Source organism: Vespa mandarinia, chromosome 12 (genome assembly GCF_050613455.1).
Source record: "Vespa mandarinia isolate Hongniang chromosome 12, ASM5061345v1, whole genome shotgun sequence".
Lineage (NCBI taxonomy): Eukaryota > Metazoa > Arthropoda > Insecta > Hymenoptera > Vespidae > Vespa > Vespa mandarinia.
In genome coordinates, this window is record NC_140821.1 from 3,656,944 (window position 1) to 3,683,568 (window position 26,625).

The 26,625-nt window shown below is 35.8% G+C and overlaps 1 protein-coding gene across 5 annotated transcripts in view; it reads left to right on the forward strand.

The window, feature by feature from the left end:
* Positions 1 to 26,625, forward strand: part of LOC118450950 (uncharacterized) — a 48,557-nt gene that overhangs the window by 6,265 nt on the left and 15,667 nt on the right. For 4 of the 5 annotated variants that reach the window (XM_035886981.2, XM_085660530.1, XM_085660531.1 and 1 more), the window contains exon 2: positions 12,593 to 12,653. In XM_035886981.2, the coding sequence (XP_035742874.1) occupies positions 12,620 to 12,653 (34 nt within the window). In that variant the 5' untranslated portion in view covers positions 12,593 to 12,619. Of the gene's footprint in view, positions 1 to 10,737; positions 10,835 to 12,592; positions 12,654 to 26,625 lie in introns of those variants that run through there. The other variant, XM_035886983.2, reaches the window with a different exon arrangement.

Below are 26,625 nucleotides of genomic sequence, written 5' to 3' on the forward strand. Positions count from 1 at the left end.
GTGGATTATGAAACGTTAATGGCCTTGAAATTTCACGCGTAAGCGATTATCATACCTCGCTTATGGGCTATTTAAATCGCATCATTTATATATATATATATATATAAAATGAATATACGAAAATACACGTTGAATCCTTTAATAAGAAACAAGCAGACATTGCTAATACACTTTTATACAGAGAGATTTATTGAATCCAAATAATGTTTTACGATTGCCCGAAGTAGTGAGACGAATTTTTCGAACGATTTCTACCTTCTCCCTTCTTCCCTCTAACTCACACACGGAATTCTTGTCAGAAGGCCAATTTACGTTACGAGCGTGTACCGAGAAGTTATCAACATAATCGTAAGATAAACACCCCTCATAAAATTAAAAAGCTCGCACTCTCTGCAGAGAAATCTCCCTCTTTCTATCTCTCTCCCCCTCCTTCTCTCTCTCTCTCTCTCTCTCTCTCTCCCTTTCTCTCTTTTTTCCTCTCTGCAGTTTCTCTATCCTCTTTCTCCTCATGTATCTTCTTTCTTTTTTTTACTTTTCACCAAAAGCGCTATCTCGTACTATACTCCTTGAATTTATTCCGAGGCATTTAAATGCTTTCTAAAAGAAAAAAAAAAAATAAAAAAAAAAACAAGGAAGAAAAAAATCATTAAATCACTTTTAATCGCAATTGCATAAAAAATTGAAACGAACGATAGCGTAAAATAATTCGATTCGATCAATCATTATTATTAGAAAATCAAAGGGAATTAAATTAAAACTTTTTCCCCGGACAAATGACGATTTGTTTCTTTTTTTCTTTTTTCTTTTTTCTCTCTCCTTCTTCCTTTTAACGTTCGTAGAAATGTTTCATTGAAAAAGTTTTTTTTTTTCGATAGAAACTAAACTAACTAACTAAATAATTAATTAACCAACCAACTAAAGTAACTAACTGCTTACTAACGTTACCTTTCAAAAGTTCACGAAACAGAGTTCTGTGACGATTGGTGCACGCTGCCGTCCCTAATTGTGACCTCCACACGACTGTTGCCATTATTATCAAGGCCGAAGATTGACCAGGCTTGACGACGCGGCATTACACCGAAATTGCTGAGGAATGCTCGTGCCTCTCCGAAGCGGACCATCCTCATTTCTTCCTTCCGAAAAAAGTCCGATGGGTTGAGGAGAGTGAACTGAAAGAGAAAAAGAGAGAGAGAGAGAGAGAGAGAGAAAGAGAGAAAGAGAAAGAGAGAGAGAGAGAGAAGAACCTGAAGAAGGAGGAGGAGGAGGAGGCGAAGAAGAAGGATAAGAAGCAGAAGAAGAAGAAGAAGATGGAATAAAGAAAGAAAGAGATAGGAGAGAGAAAGAGAAAGAGAAAGAGAGAGAGAGAGAGAGAGAGTAAAAAGAGGAGAAGGAGCAGAGAGCTACTAAAAGTCGACCGGTTGAGAAAATAAGAAAAAGAAAAAGGAAAAGAAAAAGAAGAAGAAGAAAGGAGAGGAGAGAAGAGAAGAGTTGAGGATGAGGAGAAAAAGGAGTAGGAGGAGAAGGAGGAGGAGGAGGAGGAGGAGGAGGAAGAAGAAGAGAAGTAGAGGATCTCTTGAGTACGATGGGGACGACCTTACGGAATAGGACGACCACAACGATGACAGAGACAAAGAGTCGAATGTTAATGAGGGAGATCGACCGGCAATCCGAGGGGCCACGAAGAAGGAATACGATCATCCATTCCTTCGTTCACCTTCCTTTTCTTTCCTTCTTTCAAATCTTAGTTACCTCTTCTTCTTTTTCTTCTTCTTCTTCTTCTTCTTCTTCTTCTTCTTCTTCTTCTTTCTTTTTCTCCTTTTTTTTTTCGATTCAGCTTGTATCCGTTCAAACTTCTAATTTCATTTTTCTATACGATTAATTTGTTTCAACGATTATTAATCACGAAGGATCTTTGATTCGATCGAAAACAAATTATAATCGCAATTATTACTTCGTACTTTCTCTTTTTTTTTTTCCTGTCTTCTTTTTCTTTCAATGAACAATTTTATATTATATATATATATATTTTTTTTTTTTTTTATTTTGATTTATAGATTATTATTGAACAAAATATTTATTCAAATACGAATGTTTGTAGAGATCATATTAACATATAAATATAATAGCTACTTCGTAGCTATTCGCTATAAATATCATGTGAAGGATAACACCCTTAGATTGCTATGTGAATGTGGCAAGAAATTAAAAAGGAGAGAGAGAGAGAGAGAGAGAGAGAGAGAGAGAGAGAGAGAGAGAGTGAGTGAGTGAGATAGATAGAGAAGGGTGGGGGTTGGCGGTAAGGCGACAAGGGTCGTGAACACCGGCAGCATACGTGATGATGTGAGCGTGACTCGTTCTTTCTCTTTCCTTTTTTTTCCCTTCTTTTTTCCTTTCCTTTCCTTTTCTTTCTTTCTTTCTTTTTTTCTTTCTATCTTCGTTCTTGTAAATCCGAAGAAAGGAACTAAACGCACTATGGTCTCTTCTAATGTCATACTGTATTCGTGATATCTGGCGTTGAAACTCGTCAACTTTGTTAGCTCGAGTTTCTAATGAAAAAAAGGAAGGAAGAAATTTAGAAAAAAAATCGTCCTTCCCCTCGTCCGAAAGAAAATTTTTTCTTTTCGATTTGGTTTTTGTTTATTTATTTATTTATTTATTTTTTTTTCTTCTATTTTTTTCATTATTTTATTTTATTCTTTTTTCTTTCTTTCTTTCTTTTTATTATTTTTTTTTTTTTTTTTTTATTTTATTTTATTTTATTTTATTTTTCTTATATGTATAACAAATTAGCGATCAGAGATAACTGGCAGGAACAAGGTAGAATTTTTGCGGCAATTTCGAGAGTCCCGATTCGTGTATGTAAACGAACCAAGGAGAGGGTGGACCGTTCTTTTTCTTCGACGCGTGAATCCGGTTCTTTGTTGGACGATGAACCTGGCCAGGATTGATTGGGTCGAACTGGCCAATCGGCGTTTTCAAAGAGAACATATTTTCGAATTTCTTTTTTTCTGTATTTTTTTTTTTTTTCTTTTTTTTTTTTTGTATATATATGTGTGTATTTTTTTTCTCCCTTTCTTCGTCGAACTTTCTTTTCCATTATAAAACCATCATCTAATATGACGTCTTAAGGGTAAATTTTTGTTCAAGGTATTCGAAGGTGAGAAAATTTTTCATAAAAAATATTTTCAATAATAATTCATTATAATTGATTGTATTGCTTGTATTGTTGTTTTCTCTCGTGATCAATGTTAAAACATAATCATCAAGGAGAGAAGAGATTATTGCTTCTCGTACGCCAGATGCATTTTTATGCATATTTACCTACGCAAAGTGGGCTACATCAAAGTGGTCCAACCTCTATAATCATCGACGAATTAACGCCGTGAAAAATCAAGGCCATCGTTGGCATACTTACGCAGCACACGTGTACCTCGGCTGATCTAAATCAAATTTATTCAAGAATTTCTTTAATATTTGCATCCTTTCCATTTCCTCATTCGTCTCATTTTAATATTTTATATATTTATATGTATATATATATATATACACACACACACACACACACACACATGTATTCACACATTTCGCGAAAGCAATTTATGCAATTGCAAAAAACGAAATATTCTTACTTTTACTTAACCTCTACACATATACAAGTATCCAATTAATGATAAAACGTTAGATTGACATTAGTATCAGATATAGTTAGAAAGAAAGAGAGAGAGAAAAAGAGAGAGAGAGAGAGACAGAGAGAAGAGAGAGAGAGAGAGAGGAGATCATCTAATTACCTAGCCTCGAGCAATAATTTCAACATGCAACTCGTATAATATAACGACGATACCGTTCACCATCGATAAACTTTACCAGCTACTTTAGTTTTATAGCCTGAGCTTTGATCATTCCTAGATCATGGACCAACGATCTGGAATAAAGCCGGAGAGAGAGAGAGAGAGAGAGAGAGAGAGAGAGAGAGAGAGCATGGCGGAAAAGGGAAGGAGAAGAAATGTCCTAATTACACGGTTCACGCTTCGTAGAGCACGGAGCATCGTAAGCTAACGGTGAATAAGATTACGATTGATTTGCCATTAAGTTTGTAACAATTATGAGATCACTAAGAAATTCAAAAATATTATAGATATATTATAATTGCAATACGACAAATTTAACGATCGAAACGTAAACGATCCTTAGAAAAAAGTTCAATTGTATTATACACTTTTCGATCTAGTAAGATAGAGATAATAATCGAAATAACGGTTTCAACGAACTTACTCGTTGGAAATAATTTAACAAGTAAAAAAAAGAACAAAAAAAGAAAGAAAAGGAAATTAAAGGCAAATGGCATGAATCAATTTATAATACACTTTTAGAACGATCTAGATAATGTTGTAATCTTGTCGACGTATTTGAAACAAAAAACAAAAAAACGAGAAAAAAAGAAAAAAAAAGAAAGAAAAGAAAAATGGAAAAGGAAAGAAAGAAAGAAAGAAAAAAAAGGGAGGAAAGAGAAAAAGAAGGAGAAGAGAAAAAAATGATGTCCGATATAATCAAGAGGGACGTTTAAAGTATGGCTGGTACTTGATGTTTAGTATCGATTCAATTCTAAGCAAGTAGTAGTAGTAGTAATAGTAGTAGTAGTAGTAGTAGTAATAATAATAGTAATAGTAGTAGAAGGGAGGTCGTCAAGTTATTAGACATGTGCTGGCATAGTCAAAGGAAGGACCCACTTGAATGCAATCAGTTGCATTCAAGCTTGGCTCGACGTTCGTTGCTTCTTAAAGAGCTTTAAGATTCTCGCGTGTGCCTAACGATTTTTTACTTTAACATTCTGTATTCACTTGTAAAAGAGAAGGAGCATAGTATATTGACCGAGAGACATAGTGGATAACGTTATCGACTTCTCCTCTCAATTGATTCCCCATAACATCGTCAAATCGAACGTTAACGAGTCATAATAATTATTTTATTTTATTTATTTTACCGAAGTAAATGTCAATTTTATATTAAATAAATTTATATTATTAAAAATTATTTAACTAAATATTATAGTATATACATATATATATATTTACTATTTAATAAATAGGAAAGAGAGAGAGAGAGAGAGAAGGAGAGAAGAAGAGAGAGGAAGAGAGAGAGAGAGCACACATTTGGTGCCTAATTAATACAAATGATGAAAATAATGCTATCCTAATTGAATTCAAAATACTTTTGTGACAATCACATGAAAGAGCTCCGTTCATTTATGCTGATCAAACTCTTATCAATGATCGATCTATACAAAATAAGAAAAAGAAAAAGAGAAGGAGAAAGACGAGGAGGAGGAGGAGGAGGAGGAGGAGGAGGAGGAGGAGGAGGAGGAGGAAGAAGACGAAGACGAAGAAGAAGAAGGCGGTTGGTACAATCAAAGAGAGACTGGACGAGCGAGTCCCGCAGGTTCACACGGGAAGTCGTCACTCGTTCTTGAGAAAGAGAGAGAGAGAGAGAGAGAGAGAGAGAGAGAGAGAAAAAGAGAAAGAGAGAGAGAGAGAGAAAGAGAGAAAGAGAGAGGATTCTTTTCAAAGACGCATCTTCGCGCCTCACTTCGACACCCGCTGACATCGCCAAGATTGAAAACGGTCACCCAGCTAACAAGCTCACCAGAGTTAACGTACCTTTCCTATCAAGTTTTCGTATCCGACACTTGATCCACTCGAAGCAACGAGTTAGCCACCTAATTCTTTTTTATTTTTTCTTTTTTTTTTTAATTTTTTTCCCCCTTGCTTTTCTTCTTCTTCTGCTTCTTCTTTCTTTCCTTTTTTTCTTTTTTCTTTTTTTTTTTTTCTTTTTTTTTACTTCGATTATACCAGAGAAGAAATTCCATAATCGAACCAATGATAATGAGAAAAAGTTGACAACTTTTATACGATAGATGTTATACGTAAAAAATGTATAATACATATATGAATTATCATTATAATTGACAACAAAGTCAATTTGTTAAAGATCATTGAAGATTGTTAAAGATCATTTGAAGTAATGCATCTTTTGTCAGATGCATCATAATAGATTTATGAGTTTTACTGGTGTTGCCCTGTCCAAATTGATATTGTATAAATTAATCGAATATAGTCTGAATCAATTAACAATATATATTCTCGATTATCTTTTTCTTTAATTTCATAGATATTTTCTATATAGAAGATACATTTTTATCATATTTTCGTCAAATGCAAAATAACTTTGAAAATTTTTCATTATATACAAAATCATGGATGGATATTTGAGGTATATAAATTTTGGCTGACTCATTCTATGCCTCAAAGAGACAGAAAGAGAGACAGAGAGAGAGAGAGGGAAAAAAGAGAGAGATAGAAAGAAAGAGAAAAGACAGAAAGAGAAAGAGAGAGAGAAAGAGAGAGAGAAAGGTTATTACAAAGTTTAAGCGGAACGAAGTCGATCTCGTCTTCTCGTAAAAGGAACCCGACGAGGTATCGAGATAATCTAGAAAGATAACTTCGACGTACATATATACATACGATCGTTAACGATCTGCCAAGCGGATCGTCGGTGGAAAGCTCAGAGGGCGTTTACCTTCAGTGCGAAGAATGGTTTCCGGTGTGGAAGATGCGAGGGTAACGAACCACAGTATCCGGTGTCCAGATGCTCGTATCCGTTTACCATTCGTACACGGAGGGTGGTCACGTTATCCTCATCCTCCTCATCCTCCTCCTTCTCCTCCTTCTTCTTCTACTTCTTCGTCTCCTTCTTCTTCTTCTTCTTCTTTTTGTTTTTTTACTTCTTCATCTTTTTCTTCGTCTTTTTTCTTCATCTTCGTCTTCGTCTTCTTCTTCTTCTTCTTCTATTTCTTCGTCCTTTTTTCTTCATCTTCGTCTTCTTCTTCTTCTTCTATTTCTTCGTCCTTTTTTCTTCATCTTCGTCTTCTTCTTCTTCTTCTTCTTCTACTTCTACTTCTTTTCTTTTTCTACTTCTTCCTCTTTTCTTCGTCGTCGTCGTCGTCGTCGTCGTCGTAGTCGTGCAATTCCTTGTTTCTTGTCACGGTACACTGTGATATATAAAGCACCTACACTGTGCAGGAATCATGGGGGAAGGATAGAAATGGAAAGTAGTATTTTACTTTGTAAAGTTTAAATACTACTGTTAAGTAATTGTACGGGGAGAGAGAGAGAGAGAGGGAAAGAGAGATAGATAGAGACAGAGAGAGAGAGAGAGAGAGAGAGAGAAAAGTAAACGAAAAAAAAAATGATTCCATATAATGTTCTTTATTTTTCCTCTTAATGTTCTTTAATATTCTATTATTTTTTTATCGACAATACCGGCGGATGTACAATTATTTATCAATTATATTATTTCCTAAGAAATTTTTATAGGACAGTTTTTTTTTCTTTCTTTCTTTTTTTCTTTCCTTTTCTTTTGCTTTTTTTTCTCTCTCTCTCTCTCTCTCTCTCTCTCTCTTTTTTTCTTTGATCTCTTCGATAGACCATCGCGCGAGCACGTGTGAGATAATGAATACGTTCCGAGAAGAGAATTTGTTTATTTATTTATTTATTCTTTTTTTATTCTTCTTTTATTTTTTATAACATTGAATACGATTATTTATACGAAATGATTTTATACGTTATATATGCATTAAACATAATCTGATAGTTGTCAACGTTTAATAACATGTAACGAGTAAATTTATTATCGTTCTCTGTCTCTGTACGTGAATGATATTCGTTGCGTTCGACTTCTTTTATTCTCATAATAAATTTACGGTAAAAAAAAAAAAAAAAAGAAAAAAAATAAAGATATATCGATAAAATAGTTACGGACGCGCATGCGCACGTCTATCAATTGATATAATATATAATTATCACTTTTTAATCTTATCACAAATAATCGTCGATTATTAACTGATGTGATATAATCAATAATTTGTTAATATTGGAATTCGCGAATGATTCGATTCGATTCGATTGAATACCGATGTTAGATGACGGAAATGATTACTATTAATGTAATAAAAATTTATATTCAACAAGTAAAATATGAAATTGTCAGGATGACGGAGAACCAACAATCTTCTCGATGGTAGGTCTTCGGAATCATATTCCTGCAAAACAAGGTGCATGTAATGAAATTTAATGCCTCTCTCTATCTCTCTCTCTCTCTCTCTCACTCTCTCTCTCTCTCTCTCTCTTTCCCTCTTATTTTTCTTCTCCCTCCACCCTCTTTCTCTACTCCTTTAATAGCTCTTCAGATTGATTCATCTTCGATCTGTTTTTGCAATAAATATTCCCTCTCTTACGCGTCTTGATTCATCAACGTCAAGCCGAGGACAACACGGACACATCGTAGATTCACTAACATTCATGCATTTATGATTGAAAAATTAGTAATCGAAGTAGTTTACTGCTAACTGTCGATATGATTTTTACCGAGTACTCGATTCAATTTTTTTTTCTTTTTCCTGTTTGTTTTTTTTTGTTTTTTTTTTTTTTGTTTTTTTTTCAATCTTCGGAACATCATATTTCTCTTCGATCTTTCACTCTTTCTTTTTTCCTTTCTCCTTCCATTTTCTTCTTGTTATTCGTTATATATATATATATATATATATATATATATATATATCTACTAGAGATCATCGATCTACTCGGAACACCTACGGCGTATCAAGTTTATTTTTTGCACAAATTTATACATAACTTGAACGTGACGATTCAATAAGAACGAATAAAAAAACTTGAAACGTGAGTGAATCACGAGTCGGTCATCCTGTCAATATAGCGAGCTCATTAATTTGATTTTAAATAATAGTAATAATAACAATAATAATAATAATAATAATAATAATAATAATAATAATAATAATAATAATTATTATAGTAATAATAATAATAATAATAATAATAATAATAATAATAATGATAATAATAATTATAATAATTTTAATAATAATAATAATAATAATAATAATAATAATAATAATAATAATAATAATAATAATAATAATAATAATAATAATAATAATAATAATAATAATAATAATAATAATAATAATAATAATAATAATAATAATAATAATAAAAAGAAAAAAAAGAAGAGGAAAAATAAATAAAGAAAAAAAGAAAAAGAAGAACGAAATATTATGTTAATATTTAACATAATGAAGCTATTAATGTACGATAGGAGATAGAAATATTTATCGTGTCAATGTGATATCGATGCAATTATTTGTGCAATTAGTCGTACGTCAGAGTAAATCTATGTGTAGGTATATGTGAGAGAAAGAGAGAGAGAGAGAGAGAGAGAGAGAGAGAGAGAGAGAGAGAGAGAGAGAGAGAGAGAGAGAGAGAGAGAGAGTGAGACACCATGGATAGGTGTAATCTGATGATTCGAGATATCTCGACACGCTATGACATAGCACTGTGTAAAGAACATGATGATCGGCACGATGCAAGATTTCATTTGAGTGTTATTCGAATCCTGCGAAGGAAACCTTTTGACCTCGTTAATTATATATCACCGTGTCGTTACCCAAAGGTCAAAGTTTCTTTTCTTCTTCTTCTTCTTCTTCATTTTCTTCTTCATCTTCTATATGAATTTTCACTAACCAGTACGAGTTAGGAAAATTCATAATTTATTATCTCATGCATAGACATTATGCAGTTCATGCTCTTCAAATGTAGATTCATCGTATCCCGTCGTGCATCACATTCAAAATCATTTTCAAATATTTTATTATCCCTTTTCTTTCCTCTTCTTCTTTTTCTTTTTATCTTCTATTCAATCTTTCAATTATTCGATTATCCCTTATTATAATCTGACATAGCTATCGTACAATTGCAACTTAAATAGAAATAATATTTTCAATGAAATTCAATCGATAACAAAAGTTAAAATTCTAATTAGAATATCCTAAAATGCATACGATCATAGTATAAAATAACTTGTAACAACCACCGATAAGATATAAAAGTTATATCACTCGATAAGTATCTTTTGGTGGTAAACCTAACGGTTGATCAAAGAGATAATATATATACATATACGGATACTACCGCGCTAACAACTATGTCCTGTCGACATTATCGTTATCAATGATTATATCAACTAGGATTATCGGTCGTCGTTAACTAAATTATTCGATTTATTATCATTATCTACAACTTTTACTCAAAATCGTTAAGAAAATTAGCTTATTAACATCTTCTTTCACGTGCCAATGTCAACTATATATATATATATATATATATATATATATATATATATATATATATGTATAATGGCTTATATAACGAGTTAATTTTAATTAAAAAAAATTTCTACGCGACTTTCATTTCCTATCTTTCTTTCGAAAAAATTCGAAATAATATCCGAGAGAGAGAGAGAGAGAGAGAGAGAGAGAGAGAGAGAGAGAGAGAGAGTTCAGATTTAACAAATAATTTCATTAAACTTGTGCTCGTTAAATTGTTAAGAATATCATCTTATTAACGTATCCTTCAGGTATCGATCAACCAACAATTATACCTCGACTTGCGTAACGAGTTAATTCTGATTAAAAAAAAAAAAAAAGAATTTCTCTTACTTTGTTTATCTCTTAATATCAAAAAAAAAAAAAAGAAAAACAGAAAAAGAAAAAGAAAAAAAAAAGGAAAAAGAAATTCCAAATAATATTCATCGAGGTTGAATTTCACGAATAATTCTTTTTATCAAATTCATGATACCCACGAAGCATTTGACATTGACACGAGAATAAAGTCAATTTCTTAATGGCAACTGTACAGTACCAGTGATATATTGCGATGGTCAGGGTCGACCGTTTGTGCCCGGAGAAAGAGAAAGATCGAAGGTGAGTAGGAGAATATGAGAAGTAAAAGAGAGAAAGAAAGAAAGAAAGAAAGAAAGAGAGAGAGAGAGAGAGAGAGAGAGAGAAGGAGAGAAGAAAAGAGAGGAGGGGTCGTCCTTGCCCGCAGCTCCGAACTGGTTATGTCAAACAGCCGAGGAACGTGTTGTTGCCCTAACATGCTTTCGAGCCCAACTCTTTCGACGTGTAGGCATTCACGGGATGAGTCTGAACGTGTCTCTAAATGCCAGCTTTTTTTTCTAGCCCCACTTCCGGCTCCTCGATCGTCCATCACCAAGTCCGTATTACCGTCTCTTGACGTCGTTCGGTTAACAATCATGAAGGAGTTGGACTGGGGGGAAAGGGTGGGGGGCGGGTGGGGGGAATTATCTTTTTTTTTCTCTTTTTGAACTACTTGCCCCTGCCTCTATCCCTATCATCTTCCACCCACCTCAACCCAGTCATCTTATCCATCACTTCTCCTATCCATCACCTTCTCTTCACGAGAATCGATCGAACAAGTTACATATACTTACCATTCCGGTATTGCCTAGTTATTTCGTTCTCATCTTCTGCATGCGATTAGCGATCACTAAAAATTATAAAACGTTATTTTATCGAGTTATCACGTGAGACTTTTCTCCTTTCTTTTATATCTTCACGTGATCATCGTCGGATAATTTTAATTCGACGATCTTTCTGGGATAAATTATTTTCTATTTTTTTTTCTTTTTTTCTTCTTCTCGGTCTATCCAAATTGATTCTTTTTCTTTCCTCTTCCATTTTTTTTTCTTTTCTTTTTTTTCTCTTCTTTTTTTCAATTTATATATTTATAAACACATATGTATGTATATATTTGGTTTGGTTTAATCGTGAAAAAAATCAATATACCGATATGCTTGTCACGTTTCGGTTACTTTCGCACGATACGTGAAAGATATATCGTAATTAGCACTGATTAAGAAAGATTGCAAGGGAAAAAAATACAGAGAGAGAGAGAGAGAAAGAGAGAGAGAGAGAGAGAGAAACAGAGAGAGAGAGAGAGAGAGAGAGAAACAGAGAGAATGAAGAGATTCATTCGTGTATACCAACTAAAGTAGTCACGAAATCTGATGAATTTATGGAGTCTTTAAATGAAGTCAATTAAAAATACGAGAACCGGTTTTATTAAGTTCGAAACCGTTAATATGGTTAATTAGATGCTATAAACTTTGAACTAAGGATTTGCATATGGTATCCCTTTCTTATCGATCCTTAAATCTTTCTATTTATGCAGGGACAAATAGGATAAACCAAATGGTCACATGACCGGACTCAGAATTGTATTGCGATAGTATTCACATGTCGTTGTTCAACGTAATTAGCGTTACTAATTAACGTACACACACGTTCGTTTATAATTATAAGCCGACAAAACGCTATATTTTGATTGATTATCATCTACGTCTCCTTATTCTTTATTACTTATTATTATTGGTTACTCGTACTATCACATATCTTATCTTACTTTCAATTATACGAGACTGAAAGACAAAAAAAAAGACAAAGAAAGGAAAAAAAAAACAAAACAAAAATAAAGAACAAAAAAGAAAACAAAAAAGAAAAGGAAAAGTATCACATTCTTTTGCGTTAATTATTATCTTTTTCTTTTTTTCGTTTTCCCATTCTCACTCTATCTCTATTTCTATCTCTCTCTTTCTTTCTTTCTTTGTATTTCTTTTCTTCTTTCTTTTCTTTCTTTTCTTTTTAATTTTTTTTTTACAGGTGAACGTTCCTCGACAAATCAAAAGGATGTTCGCCAGGCTATGCAGACAAACTCCGAACGGTAAGTCTACGTAATCATTGTCATTAAAAATTCCGTATGTATAATACCTGTTAATTATAATCACAAAAGTGATCATATTATTGATAGCGAGGAAGCTGTTAGTCGAAGCAGTGGCACGGTCTTCATGGTTATGAACTTACTCGCAAACAATGGTAGAACTCTCACGGCGATATATCACTTCTGACCTCGTGAATAAATCTTACAGATCGTGCATTGTAATTTTTAATGTTAAGAGCGCTACGGTTAAAGGAAGAACAGAGAGATGATGATTTATAGACATTACCTTTATATACCTCTCTTTGCATGTTATTCATAAAATCGCGTTAAACTATATCAAGCTTTTTTTTTTCTTTTTACATTGGTAAAGAAAAAAAAAAGGAAAGAAAAAAAAAATCAGATATTACACGTTTGGATGATAAAATGATATGAGGATAAAAAAATTTTTAATATTAAAATAATTCGCGACTAATCGATCGATCATTAATTATTGTCATATTGTTAAAATCAACAAGAAAATATTGATAAGTTAATGATTTTAAAGAGTAATTGCAATTTGAGCTATATACTTACATACATACATACGTACGTATGTTCTATGCATATATATATATATGTATGTATGTATGTATGTATGTATGCATGTATGTATGTACGAAGAATAAGTTATGTTGCACTTCCGTATGCATACGACTGGGGGCGGCCCTTTAAGTGGTAGCCATGAGCAGCTTGTTGAACACGCCTTAACCTCTGTGATCTTGACTTTGCGGCTTGTCTTAGGCAGAAGGACTAGAGATGGTGGTTATTAATACGAAGAATCTCCATAAGCCATCTTCTTTGAGTCTACTTAACGCTCCTTCTGCGTCCTTAATAGACTTACCGAGCCAACAAAAAGTTCAATATTGTTCGTAACTTTTTTCCAACTTATATTTCATTTACCATTATTATCTACTACGTTACAATATACTTTTTTCTTTTTTTACATTGGTCCATTCAATTAAAAATTTCAACAATTTCGAAACACTTTTAGTTAACTTTAAGTTCGCGATCGTGTTATACTTTGACGTACATAATTTTTTTTTCCCCTTCTCCTTAACGATTTTACGAGGACGGATTTTTTTTTTTTTTTTTGATGAATTCAAATAAATCGAATTTCCGTTGAGACGTTAAAAATGATATTTAATATCTTTTTATAAATGATTTGATGATATGATTGATAATAGAGATCGATTTAAACAAGATATTATTTAAGTTCAATTAACATTTATGTATTATTCGTCGATCGAAAAAGTCGATCGAAAAATAACTAATGTTCATCATCGACCATTGAACCTGACTGTTCTCAAACTTTTCGAGAAACTTAGGGTTCGCGTGCCGAGGTCATGTTGGTACCAACCAAGAAGGCGTGGGAACGGGAAAATCGTCGATACTTTTAAACTCTCGAATTAAATTCTTTTTGTTCCACTTTTTTCCGCTGGGCAAAAAAAAGGGAAGCAAGAGTTTTCGACGCTTGAAAATTGGCATACGTGAATTCGTGAAAGAATAAATTCTAAATTGATATTCTTCATGAATAATGTTCACTAAAGTAACGGAGACCTATTGTGCAATGTTTCCTGAGCCTTACTTAAAAAAAAAAAGAAAAAAAAAAAGAAAATAAAGACAGAAAAAAGAAACAAAAAATATTCTCATAAAAGAACCGACTCGTACATTTTACACCTGCGTATCAACGAATCATATCACCTTTTCTTTTTTCTTTTTTTTTTTTTTATGAGATACAAAATATTAATTTAATAATAACAATAATTCTTCCGAGATTCATATTACATTGATAAACCTTTTCATTTCGAAATAGTCTGAATAGTTTTAAATGTTCGTACGGCCTAACATATCTCTCTCAATAAGTTACATAATAATATTATAGCTTTCTCCTCTGCAATAAATCTAATCCCTAATAACGGTAATCATTCTCATTACCCTCGCTAAAGGATAAAGGGAAAAAGTATACGTGTCTATTGGCATCTTCGACAAATAATTATTCGTTCTGCTAATTAAGTCATTTAACTCAACGAAAAAGTAATATCGTCGGTGGTTCGACCATTAGCGTTTAGAAAGTTGCAAACGTTTAACACTTAATTCCGTGGAGACATTCCGGCATTCAGAAATCCGGTATTAATGTACCAATTAATGGCTTCGTCGATAGAGAGGTGAGAGGAGAAAGAGAAGGAGGAGGAGGAGGAGGAGGAGGAGGACAGAGTAGGGTAAGGGGGATAGGAGGGGGAGAATAGAAGGGAGAAACTTTAACAGTTGGAAATTATTACGTTGTTTCAGAACTAACGTTCTTGCCGTGACATTATGAAAGTGGAAGTAGCACCGTGAACGTTTATGGTCAAAGTATGACAATCGAGTATGCTCATCACTTCCCGGGGCCTCCTCTCCACATTGGCCCCCCCCTCCCCACGTCTCTCACCTCGCCCATCTTTGATGTAATTCCAAAAGAAAATAAATTAATTGCCTTTATAATGGTTTTAACTCTTAACGGTAATTCGATTCGAAGTTTCGGTTTTTGTTTCTTTTCTCTATTTTTCTTTTTTTTTTTTCCCCCTTTCATCGATCGTCAATTTTCATTCTTTCTCTCTCTCTCTCTCTCTTTCTCTTTCTCTCTCGAAAATAATATTCGACGTTCGATAATAGTTAAAAACCATTTTTATCTTGCTACAGGATTATCATTAACTCGAGATTATGACGGCGAAGAGAAAGTTAGTTTGAAAGAGACGGAGAAAGAATATCACCCTATAGAAGTTCCCTTCTCCACGAGTCTTTAAAATCTTCGGTGCCGGTTAATTAGCATGCTAATTAGTTGTACGAACCCCACGAGTCGAGTATACGACGAGGAACAGCATCGTTTCTTTCTAAGTGATAGGACCTCGTGATCGATTTGCCAAAGCTCACAGCACGATTCTCAGATTGGCGAATTTTATGGTGGAACGAGGTATATTTTCAATCTGATATTAATATAACGTAAGAGTGAGATCACTTCATTGCAAATTTCATGTTAAAAACGAATTATATTAATAATATTTCTGAATGTTCTAAACAAAAACAAATAACAACAACAACAACAACAACAACAACAATAATAAATAATAATAATAATAATAATTATTATTATTATTATTACTGTTAATGAGAATATTTAAAAAAAAAAAAAGAAAGAAGAAGACAATCTATTTTTTTTTCCCTTTTTTCGTTTTTCGTTATCTAATCACATTAAAATGATAGAACATGATTTGTTGGTAAGAGAGATTGTTAGGAAACGCCTTTTGAAATTAACGCGTCACGTAGTTAACATTTAAATCGATGTTAAAGTTTACGATAGGTAAAACCGCAGTGTGGTGAATGGGAAAAACGAAAATCTTGGTAGAACGACGAAGTAAGTCCTCGTAAAGAAGTTAAGTCACGACGTGTCCTGCACACGCACGATCATTAAGTCCATTAAGTCTTATCTTCGTGAAAGAGGGAGACGCCACTTTAAATACGGGCTTTAACGGGACAAACAGTACGGAGGGAGAACACGATGATGATATGCGTAAGCATAAAAAAGAAAAAAAATTTACCTATCTATAATTTCGAATACGATTAGAAAACAATCGAGATCTCTTTTATAAACGATTTTATTGAACCTTCGTATAGAATTTTTCAATAATTATCAGGCTCGCGTGTAATAATAAATCGATGAACTCGATTGATCAATCTCAAACATTATTTGGTGGGATCTAATTTAAATTTTATTAGAGAGAGAGAGAGAGAGAGAGAGAGAGAGAGAAAGAAAAAGAGAGAAAAGCCAACATTTTAAATTAGCAACTACTCGTTCTCATACTAAAACAAATAAACTATTACTTTATTAATTCTAAAATAAATAAATTATTACTTTTATTTTGTATAAATTTCAATCATATAAATTTCATTTTATTCGTACTTTAACAAAGAATCAAGAAATATTATCAAATCAATCGTAAGATTCAATTAGGATATGATTATTCAATTAAGGATATTAATAAGTTAAACGAAGATATTAATTCTGATCGATAGAGTTTCTTTCTTTTTTTTTTTTCTTTTTTATATGTCATCATAGTAAAATAAAAGAAATAAGATCGCAATTTTTTCCATGGCATTCGTATGAATCTCTCTCTCTTCCTCTCTTTCTCTTTCGCTTTCTTTCGTGTCTGGATTGCAAACTTGAGTTTATCGGGTTGTCGCGTGGCACGAACAAAGAAGAACTCCGGTAGGGTCACGAACTTCTTAAAGGGGGTTCGAATATCTCGAAGGTAGGAAAATAAGGTATAAATACACTGGCGTACCGTTCAGAGACTCGACGGGTCGTCTTTAAGCTGGGCGAGACAAAACATTGTCCGCTCAGCGGGACACGATGTTTAAGGAGATGGGAATGGCCGTAGGATAAGGTGTGTGCTTCAAATTGATTTGTTGTAAGTGATACGCCACCCTCGGCGAACGAATGGCACAATAATTGGCTACATAAACAATGAACGATGAAACAATTTCTCATGTCCGCTCGTTTATATGCGGAAACTCACATACAAATCACGAACCTTTTACTTGCTATCTTCTTCTTCTTCTTCTTCTTCTTCTTCTTTTTTTTCTTCTTATTATTCTTCTTCTTATTCTTTTTTTTTCTTATTCTCGTTATTGTTGCTCTTTCGTTCTTGCTTCTTCTGACCTGTTACACGGATTATCATCCACCGATATCGAATCGTTTCTAATAAAGTAGCGATTGCCCGCACGCGAGGGGAACCCGATGTTCTTTCTGACTCAATCAATTCTTTCTCTCTCTCTCTCTCTCTCTTTCTCTTTCTCTCTGATCATCTTCGGATCGAAATCGAATCATTAAGTCGAATCGTTAAACCACGGGACGAGATTTTGCGGTGATCGTATAAATTACACAAGATGTACCTATGTAATGTAATGTATGAAATCGTTCCTTTGAAATAGCACGATATAGAAATCGATGATGATATGCGGTTTAGGTATCTTAATAAATCGAAATAATAGCGATAAAACATTTCTCACGATTGTTCTTTTTTTTTCTTTTCTGCTTTTTTTTCTTTTTCTTCTTTTTTTGGTGGGGGGTGGGAAGGACAATCGATTTATACGCGTTAATATTTATATGTAACCTTTTGGATTAATAAATTTAATTTCGTAATTCTAATTTCGTATTATCAAAGTTTGATATTTTCAACTTGGACTGATTATCAAAAGGAACGCATTGGTAACGTTAATACATACGTACATATGTACATACGTGTAAGCTTGTCAGTAACGAAACCAGGTGTAGAACGAAATTGCGTGGCCAACCACAACCACCCAACGTTGGTATCTCGAATCTCGCAATTACTTTTCGTACACGATGCTGATCCGAGAAGTGGTTCTTTTAAAAAATACGGGAACAGAGATTTTTCGTATGCCAGCAATCTCGTCGGAGGATGTTCATCTTCTTTGGGCCAACTACAAAATACTTTTTAATTACCTTCTTTTTTTTATTTCACTTATCAATTAATCTTTAAAAAGCTTTATATATATATATATATATATATATATATATATAAATCTTCTCTTTCTCTCTCTCTCTCTCCCTCTTTCTCTCTCTTTCTTCCTCTTTACTTTATTAAAGTATGTTGGCCATTTTCGATAAAAAAATTCCGGCGATTATTCGAACGAACGAATTTCATGAAATCGAACGGCAAGGAAAACGCGATATTTTATTGGTCAGCGAAAAGTTTTGTGGGCCACCGATCGCGCGAGAAGTATACCGACTATTCACCGAACCAGCCACCACAATGAACATGTATCAAATTTATGGTGTACGGTTGAGGTACCGCATGGTTCCGCCCACTCACACTCACGAGCAACACTCGTGATTTATGTCTCTCGTAAAGCAGACTCTCGAGGCATACAGCCCTCACGAAAAGAGGAGAAAAAGGAAATATTAAAATTTCTTTCGCATTTTCTTCCTTGGACACCCTCTCTCCCATCATCACCACCACCACCTTTTTCTCACACCACTACCCCCTTCTAGCCCAAAAGATAGATAGATAGATAGAGAGAGAGAGAGAGAGAGAAAAAAAATTTAGCTCGACCAATCGGAAATATTTTTTTTCTTTTTTTAAATCATCCACAACAATTCAAGCAAATTTTCCCGCGACAAGGGAATTTTTGTGAGAAATTAATTTTGCAAAGAAGAAGAAGAGAAAAAAAAAAGGAAGAAAAATTTCCTTCCTTTTTCATCGTCCGTTCAAATTTCACTTTAAATCAAACACAGAAAGGGAAAGTAAGTAAGTAAATAAGTATGTAAGTAAGTGTGTGAGTACTTACCTAGTACTTTTGATGATCAGAAAAGTGAAAACCGGACGGCGAAAGAATAACTTTTACATAATCAAAACGCGTTAAATCCGAAAGTTCTCCCAATGAGTTTCTTCGCGATGAGGACTATTGGCTTTCCCATCGGCGAAAGCATATTTTCGTTTGACCCTTCGTCGAGACTGCTTTCGCACGCAATCCACTCGAGTTACGGCCGTTCAACAACGATCGCCGCTCTTTTATGTCGAAAATATGATTTACAGCTTTTCGTCGGCTCATTATTAGAAGAACAATTCGTTCCTAATGGCTCGTTAAACAAATGCACATTAAAACGTTTTACATTATCCAAACGATAAACATTGTACGTCGAAGTCAATAAATAATTAATAATCGAGAGGAACAAAAAAAAAAAAAGAAAAAAGAAAGAAAGAAAAAAAAGAAAAATAATAATCCATTCAGTACAGCCACATATATCTTTCGAATTTTCGAGACGAAAACGAAACAATCAATTTTTCTTTCTTTTCGTGCGTAATTTAGATCGTAATTTTAATGCGTATTTCCTACAATTTTTTTTTGTTTCTCTCTGTTTTTTTTGTTCTTTTTTTTTATTCCTTCCCTTTCCTCTTTTTACTCACTCATACGCGTAGTATAACTTGATGGATTAATTTTCATCACGTCGGATCATTTTCTATGGGTGTAAATATATTTTCTTTTTTGCGAACTAGTTAAACGTTTTCATTATTCAATTATCATACTTATCGAGTTTCCCGATGTTATTGCGCGTCGAGTGGTAAGTGCTCGGCAATAGGTAGACACGAATAGTGTTTAATTGACTGGAAAATTGAATGGCTCGTTGTGGTCATGGATAAAGAGGGTCATCGTACAAATAATAATAATAATAGTAATAATAATAATAATAATAATAATAATAATAATAATAATAATAATAATAATAATAATAATAATAATAATAATAACAATAATAATAACAATAATAATGATAATGATAATGATAATAAAAAAGAAAAGGAAAGGAAAAAAAAAAGAAAAAGAAAAGACAAAATCTCTCATCGATGACCGAGCAACGATAATGCTCGTTAAATCGATTTAATCCCACGTAGCAGGTTCGATCAAATTGTCGAGATCGTACAATGCCTTGTGAGATTTTGTTGGACGATCGCAGACTCATCGTCCATGAGCATCGGGCCCTTTTCTTGGGGCCTGTCAAAATTCGACGCGTGAATACTTGCCCATTAGCATGAAATACATTACAGGGCCAGTTTATTTCTTATACGAAACAATTTATGAATACAACTAAACGCCATTGTAATTTATTCACTCGTAATAAATATTATAATATTGTAATTCTATCCGATATCATTTATTATGATTCTACAAAATTGCAATTGGAATTTGTACCTATTTATTTATATCAATTTACTACAATATATAATATCGCGTGTAGTTTTTAAATGAAATTATCTATGATTCCGTCCGATTGCATAGTATAATTATTAATGTAAGGTATTTAGTAATATTTCTCTGTTTCTCTCTCTCTCTCTCTCTCTCCCTTTTTTATCTATCCATCTGTCTATCTTCGTCGAATAGATTGAGACGATATCATTCCCCCGTTGAACAATGGCCGCCCCCTCTTCGAGATGTATATCCCCTTTTCGAGAGTATCGATTTATCGTAAGATTTTCGAAGATCGTATCAAAGCAGTGGGTCGAGGGATGGAGGGATAGAGATTGACCCATGACCCGAGAGTTATGACGCGAGTTTGATTCCTGAAATACTCGAGGGCACCCTGTAATCTCGAAGCGAGTCAAGGGCCCCACTCCACTCCCCTTCGACCAAGCCGGCGTATAGTAGATATCTATAATTTAAATCTCGCTCGGGCATAAGTGGCAGGAAATCATTGTAATTAATATGGCGTACATTGGAAGAGAGCAGCGGTTTCGAGCTCGTTTCTATATATATATATATACGTTCATACATACATACGTACGTACATATATATATATATATGTATATATATATATATATATATATGTATGTATGTAATACGTACGTAAATACGTATCCGTATTTATCTATGTATTTATTATACGTTCATAGGAACGTACATATGTATATGTATGTGAGAATTAACGAATGAAATTTCGTTTCGTATGATCATTAAGTAGTAAGTTAAGAGGATGAAAGTATGTATGACTGCTAAGGGCTTCCTCCTTTTCGTCTCTTTCGAAAATCAACTTGCACGATTTATTATTAGAAAGTTGACGTCGTAAGAAAAAAAAAACATCGCTTATCTCCGCTCGTGTATCTTTGAGAATAGGAATTATTCGATACGGTCGGGAATTCTTTTTTTTTTTTTGGATTTAAACGATTTCAATTCCCTTCCTTTTTCTGTTCCTTTTCCTTTCTCTCTCTCTCTCTCTCTCTCTTTTCTTTCCTTTTTTTTTTTTCTTTAACCTTTTTTTCTAAGTCACGCTTCTAGCAAACATTGAAATTCTTATAGCATTCGTTGCAATTTCGATCGGACGAGAAATGAAGAAACGATACGAAGAAAATTGTTTTTCCACGTGTTCGTTTTTAAATGACGCTTGCCAATCGATATAAACAATCGTTCGTTCGTTTGTTCGTAACTTCGATAACGAGGATTGATCGGATGCCTTTTTTATTTTCTTTTTCTTTTTCTTTTCTTTTCTTTTTTTATATAAAAAGCATCGATCGAGAAATAAACGTCGAATGAAAGTGGCCGTTCGCATTTCCTTTTGCTCTTGGTTTTTATTTTTCCCTTTCCTCTGCCCTTTCCTTTTTTTCCTTTTTTCCTTTACACAGTGACTAACTAGATTCTTACGTTTTTCTATAAAATGCAGTGTCTTTAATAGCCAATACATTCCGTAATGCGAGGCCAAGGTAAATCTTAGAAACACATCGTACATAAAAGCCTCGGTATATGCCTTTAAGGTATCTATAAATATCTATCACTAGGGTGTTCATTCTAGGGCCGTCCCTAAGGTCCTCAAACGGGAAATAATCGAGCGTGTTACTTTTTAGCACCGAAAAGAAAATCATCTAAGATAGTCATACTTTTCCCATGGAATGTGACTTCTTAGACAAGTTTCATTAAATTAACGATCTATGCGATTACCCTGGCTGGTCTTGGCTTATGAAACTCAGCGGGATAGAGAAAACGGATTCGGATTCCAATCGTCAATTAAGTCCTTGCCGGTTTCCTTGAGTCGAGAAATGTCAACGTTCGATTATTAAGACATCGTTTAGAAAAGAAATATTTCACTGAACGTTCGTCCATTTTTATCTCCATTCTTTTTCAATTGAATCATAGCAATTGATAGAGGCGTTGCTAATAATTGTTAAAAAAAAACAAAACAAGACCAAAAAAAAACAGAAAGAAAACAAGGACGGCGGGAACGCGAGCGAGGGTGGGGGAGAATGAATGGGAACAAAAAGAAATGAAAATAATACGTAAAACTTTAGTCATTTCATGTTTCATTGAAATATTCACAATATTTAATACTATAAATTATATTATTAAAATATTATTGGAATGTTATTACTGCCGTACAAATATTATTGCAATATTAACTATAAGGAAAATATCAATTACCTGCGTATTCAACTTTTTCTCCCTCTCCTCCCGACCCTCCCCATCCCATTCCACCCCCCCCCACACCCGTCCCCACCATTTCTCACTCGCTTTGCGCTTGTTTCACGTGCCGAAATATCGTAGCGCCTTAGGGCTCTTTTAGTCGAGGGTGGACTTAATAAACCGAATGGACCACACGCATTTCGACATCACATACCTGTCCAAAAGAGATTATTTGACTGACATTTATAGCAAAACCATGAAGATTGAAATTTAACGTGACCAATCGCGTCCTCGTGATAGCCCATGAAACATTTTACCAACTTAGACAGATACGATGGCGTCGTTATAAAAGTTATTGTACTACCAACGTAGGAGAGGCTAACTTCCTAGAGGCCGGGGCTAACTATCCGGGAGGTGGGGAAAAATATGCAGGGGCGAGGCTAACTACCCGGAGACGGGGCTAAAGTATCCAGGGGCGAGGTCTACTTGGGGGGGGCGGATGTCCTCGCAATTGGGAGGAGTGATAGCGCAGGGACTATCTGTGCAGTGGTTTACTGCGCAGGTGGGTGGAGTGACTGCGCAGAGACTATCTGCGCAGTGGGTTAATGCGCAGGTGGGAGGAGTGACTGCGCATGGTCTATCTGCGCAGTGGTTTACTGCGCAGGTGGGTGGAGTGACTGCGCATGGTCTATCTGCGCAGTGGGGTACTGCGCAGGTGGGAGGAGTGACTGCGCATGGTCTATCTGCGCAGTGGTTGACTGCGCAGGTGGGTGGAGTGACTGCGCAGGGTCTATCTGCGCAGTGGTTTACTGCGCAGGTGGGAGGAGTGACTGCGCAGGGTCTATCTGCGCAGGTGGGAGGAGGCGGGGCTAACTATCCAGGGGCGGGGCCAAAGTACCCTGGGGGCGGGGCTAAGGTACCAGGGGGCGTGGCTAACTACCTAGGGGCGGGGCCAAAGTACCCTGGGGGCGGGGCCAAAGTATCCTGGGGCGGGGCTAAGGTGCCCGGGGGGCGTGGCTAACTACCTTGGGGCGGGGCCAAAGTACCCTGGGGGCGGGGCTAAGGTACCAGGGGGCGTGGCTAACTACCTAGGGGGCGGGGCCAAGGTGCGCGGGGGGCGGGGCAAAGGTACCGGGGGGCGTGGCTAACTACCTAGGGGGCGGGGCCAAAGTACCCTGGGGGCGGGGCTAAGGTACCAGGGGGCGTGGCTAACTACCTAGGGGGCGGGGCCAAAGTACCCTGGGGGCGGGGCTAAGGTACCAGGGGGCGTGGCTAACTACCTAGGGGGCGGGGCCAAAGTACCCTGGGGGCGTGGCTAAGGTACCAGGGGGCGTGGCTAACTACCTAGGGGGCGGGGCCAAAGTACCCTGGGGGCGGGGCTAACTACCTAGGGGGCGGGGCTAACTACCTAGGGGGCGGGGCTAAGGTACCAGGGGGCGTGGCTAACTACCTAGGGGGCGGGGCCAAAGTACCTTGTGGGCGGGGCTATCTACCTGCGCAGTAAACCACTGCGCAGGTGGGAGGAGTGGATGCGCAAGGTCTTTCTGCGCAGTGGTTTACTGCGCAGGTGGGAGGAGTGGCTGCGCAAGGTCTATCTGCGCAGTGGTTTACTGCGCAGGTGGGAGGAGTATCTGCGCATTGGCTGACTGCGCAGGTGGGAGGAGTGACTGCGCAAGGTCTATCTGCGCATGTGGGAGGAGTGACTGCGCAGATACTATCTGCGCTGTTGTATACTGCGCAGGTGGGAGGAGATCTGCGCATTGGCTGACTGCGCAGGTGGGAGGAGTATCTGTGCAGTGGCTAATTGTGCATATGCGAGGAATAACTGCGCAGGCCTATCTGCGCAGGGACTACCTATGCAGGGTCTATCTACGCAGAGTGTAACTGCGCAGATGAGAGGAGTAACTGCGCGGAGCCTGTTTGCACATGTGCTAATTGCGCAGAGGGATGGGCTAAATGCGCAGAGAAGTGGTTAAGTCGGAAGTTGACATGGCAAAACTAAAAATAGTGGGTAGGACTAATTAAAGAAACAGTGTGTGACCAGGTGACAAATTAAAGGCATGGGTTACTAGCGTGGGTAACTATTGTTTTAACGTAGCATCTTGCAATTGTTCTTTCCTTCATCTTTCTCTTTCTCTCTCTCTCTCTCTCCTTCTCTCTTCGTACGGACCGTATTCATCGAAATTTGATTATAATGTTAAGACGATCGGTGCTTAATGGTAATTTGCAATTTCGTTTTCATTAAAATATCCTGTAACTATAAAATTGCGGTTAAAATTGAAATATTGCTCCCGTCAAAAAAGAATTAAAAAAAAAAAGAAAGAAAGAAATAAAAAGAAAGAAAAAGAAAAATTACACGAGGTGAGGAGGTGGTGTTTTAAAAGGAAAGGAAAAAAAGAAAAAAGAAAGAAAGAAAGGAAGGTAGAAAGGAAAAATGAAAAATAATAAAACGAAACGAAAGGAATCAAAAAAAAAGAAAAAGCGAAAAAGCAAAAGAGAAACAAAACGAAACATGAAGGAAGAAGAAGGATGAAAAGAGAATTGGATCACTGGATCCTCTCGGCAAGTTTTGTGGTCCCGATCGTCGCGAGTAAGACCCTTTGAAGAGGTTTCGGAGTTTATGCGTGCCTGTTTACCACCCGGTAAATGTTATGCCCGAGTCATAACGTATATCTTGGAGGGCCCTGAGTCCCGTACGGGACGACCATTAGCCGCATTCAATCACCATTACACGCTCGCGCGCTTTCTGCGCCTGCTTGCCCCTTAAATCCTTGCCTCCATGCCGACAAAAATATCGCTGAGCGAACGAACGAACGAACGAACGAACGAACGAACGAACGAACGAACGAATGAGCGAACGATGCTTGTGATGTTAACCACATAAGCTATGCTCCTTTGTGCTAGCTGTACGTGAGAATCGACATTTCGTTTCGTCGAGGATCGACTACCTTTCTTTTCTCCTTTTTTTTCTCTTTTTTTTTTCGCTATTGGTGACCTCGAACGATTTTTCTTTTTCTTTTCTTTTCTTTTTTTCTTTTTTAATTTTTTTTTTCACGCTCATGAATATATTAAAATTCGTAATAAGTAGTTAGTAACACCGATGATCATATAGTTGGGATTTCGAATAGGTCCTGTTCTTTTTTCTTCTTTCTTTCTTTCTTTAAACATATATATATATATATATATATATATATATATATATATATACATTCTCGTAACACAATCATCGATAATCATGTTGCTTTAAGAGTACGAATAATAGTCATTCGGAAAAACTTATTGTTGTCATAAAAGTTTATTGTTCTTTCCCTAACAATTTGTAATTATCATTTTGACGGGAAAAAAAATTGTTTTATTTAATATACAAGAACATGATACTGGACCCCCATTGGAAATGGAAGGCCTTCGAACTCTTCGAACAGAACGATTTAATTCGCGATCGATCGTGCAGTACGCAAAAATGAGATGCAGAGTCTGCATCAAGAAAGACAGAGAGAGAGAGAGAGAGAGAGAGAGAGAGAGAGAGAGAGCCTGCCGGTTACACCAACGGGCAGACCATCATTGAAGTATTTCGGACGGGTGGGCCCGCCGGATTCCCGAGCTTCTTTCTCGGAGAAGCCCTCGGGGCCTTCGTGGTTCCCAGGAGTGTCAGAGGTCGCAAGGCCCTCCTCCACCTTATTCCCTTTCTCTCCCACCCTCACTACCCGCCACAGCCCTTCTTACCCATCGCCACTCTCACGAACCATTCGAGCAACATGTGCAATTCTCTCTTCTGATGCTCTCTCTCTCTCTCTTTCTCTCTCTTTCTCTCTCTCTCTCTCTTTCTCTCTCTCTCTCTCTCTCTCTCTTTCTCTCTTTCTCTCTTTCTCTCTTTCTCTCTCTCTCTCTCTCTCTCTTTCTCTCTCTCTCTCTCTCTCTCTCTCTCTCTCTCTCTCTACCGAGTTATGACTTATTATTTTATTTATCAATTAATTATTCATCATTCGA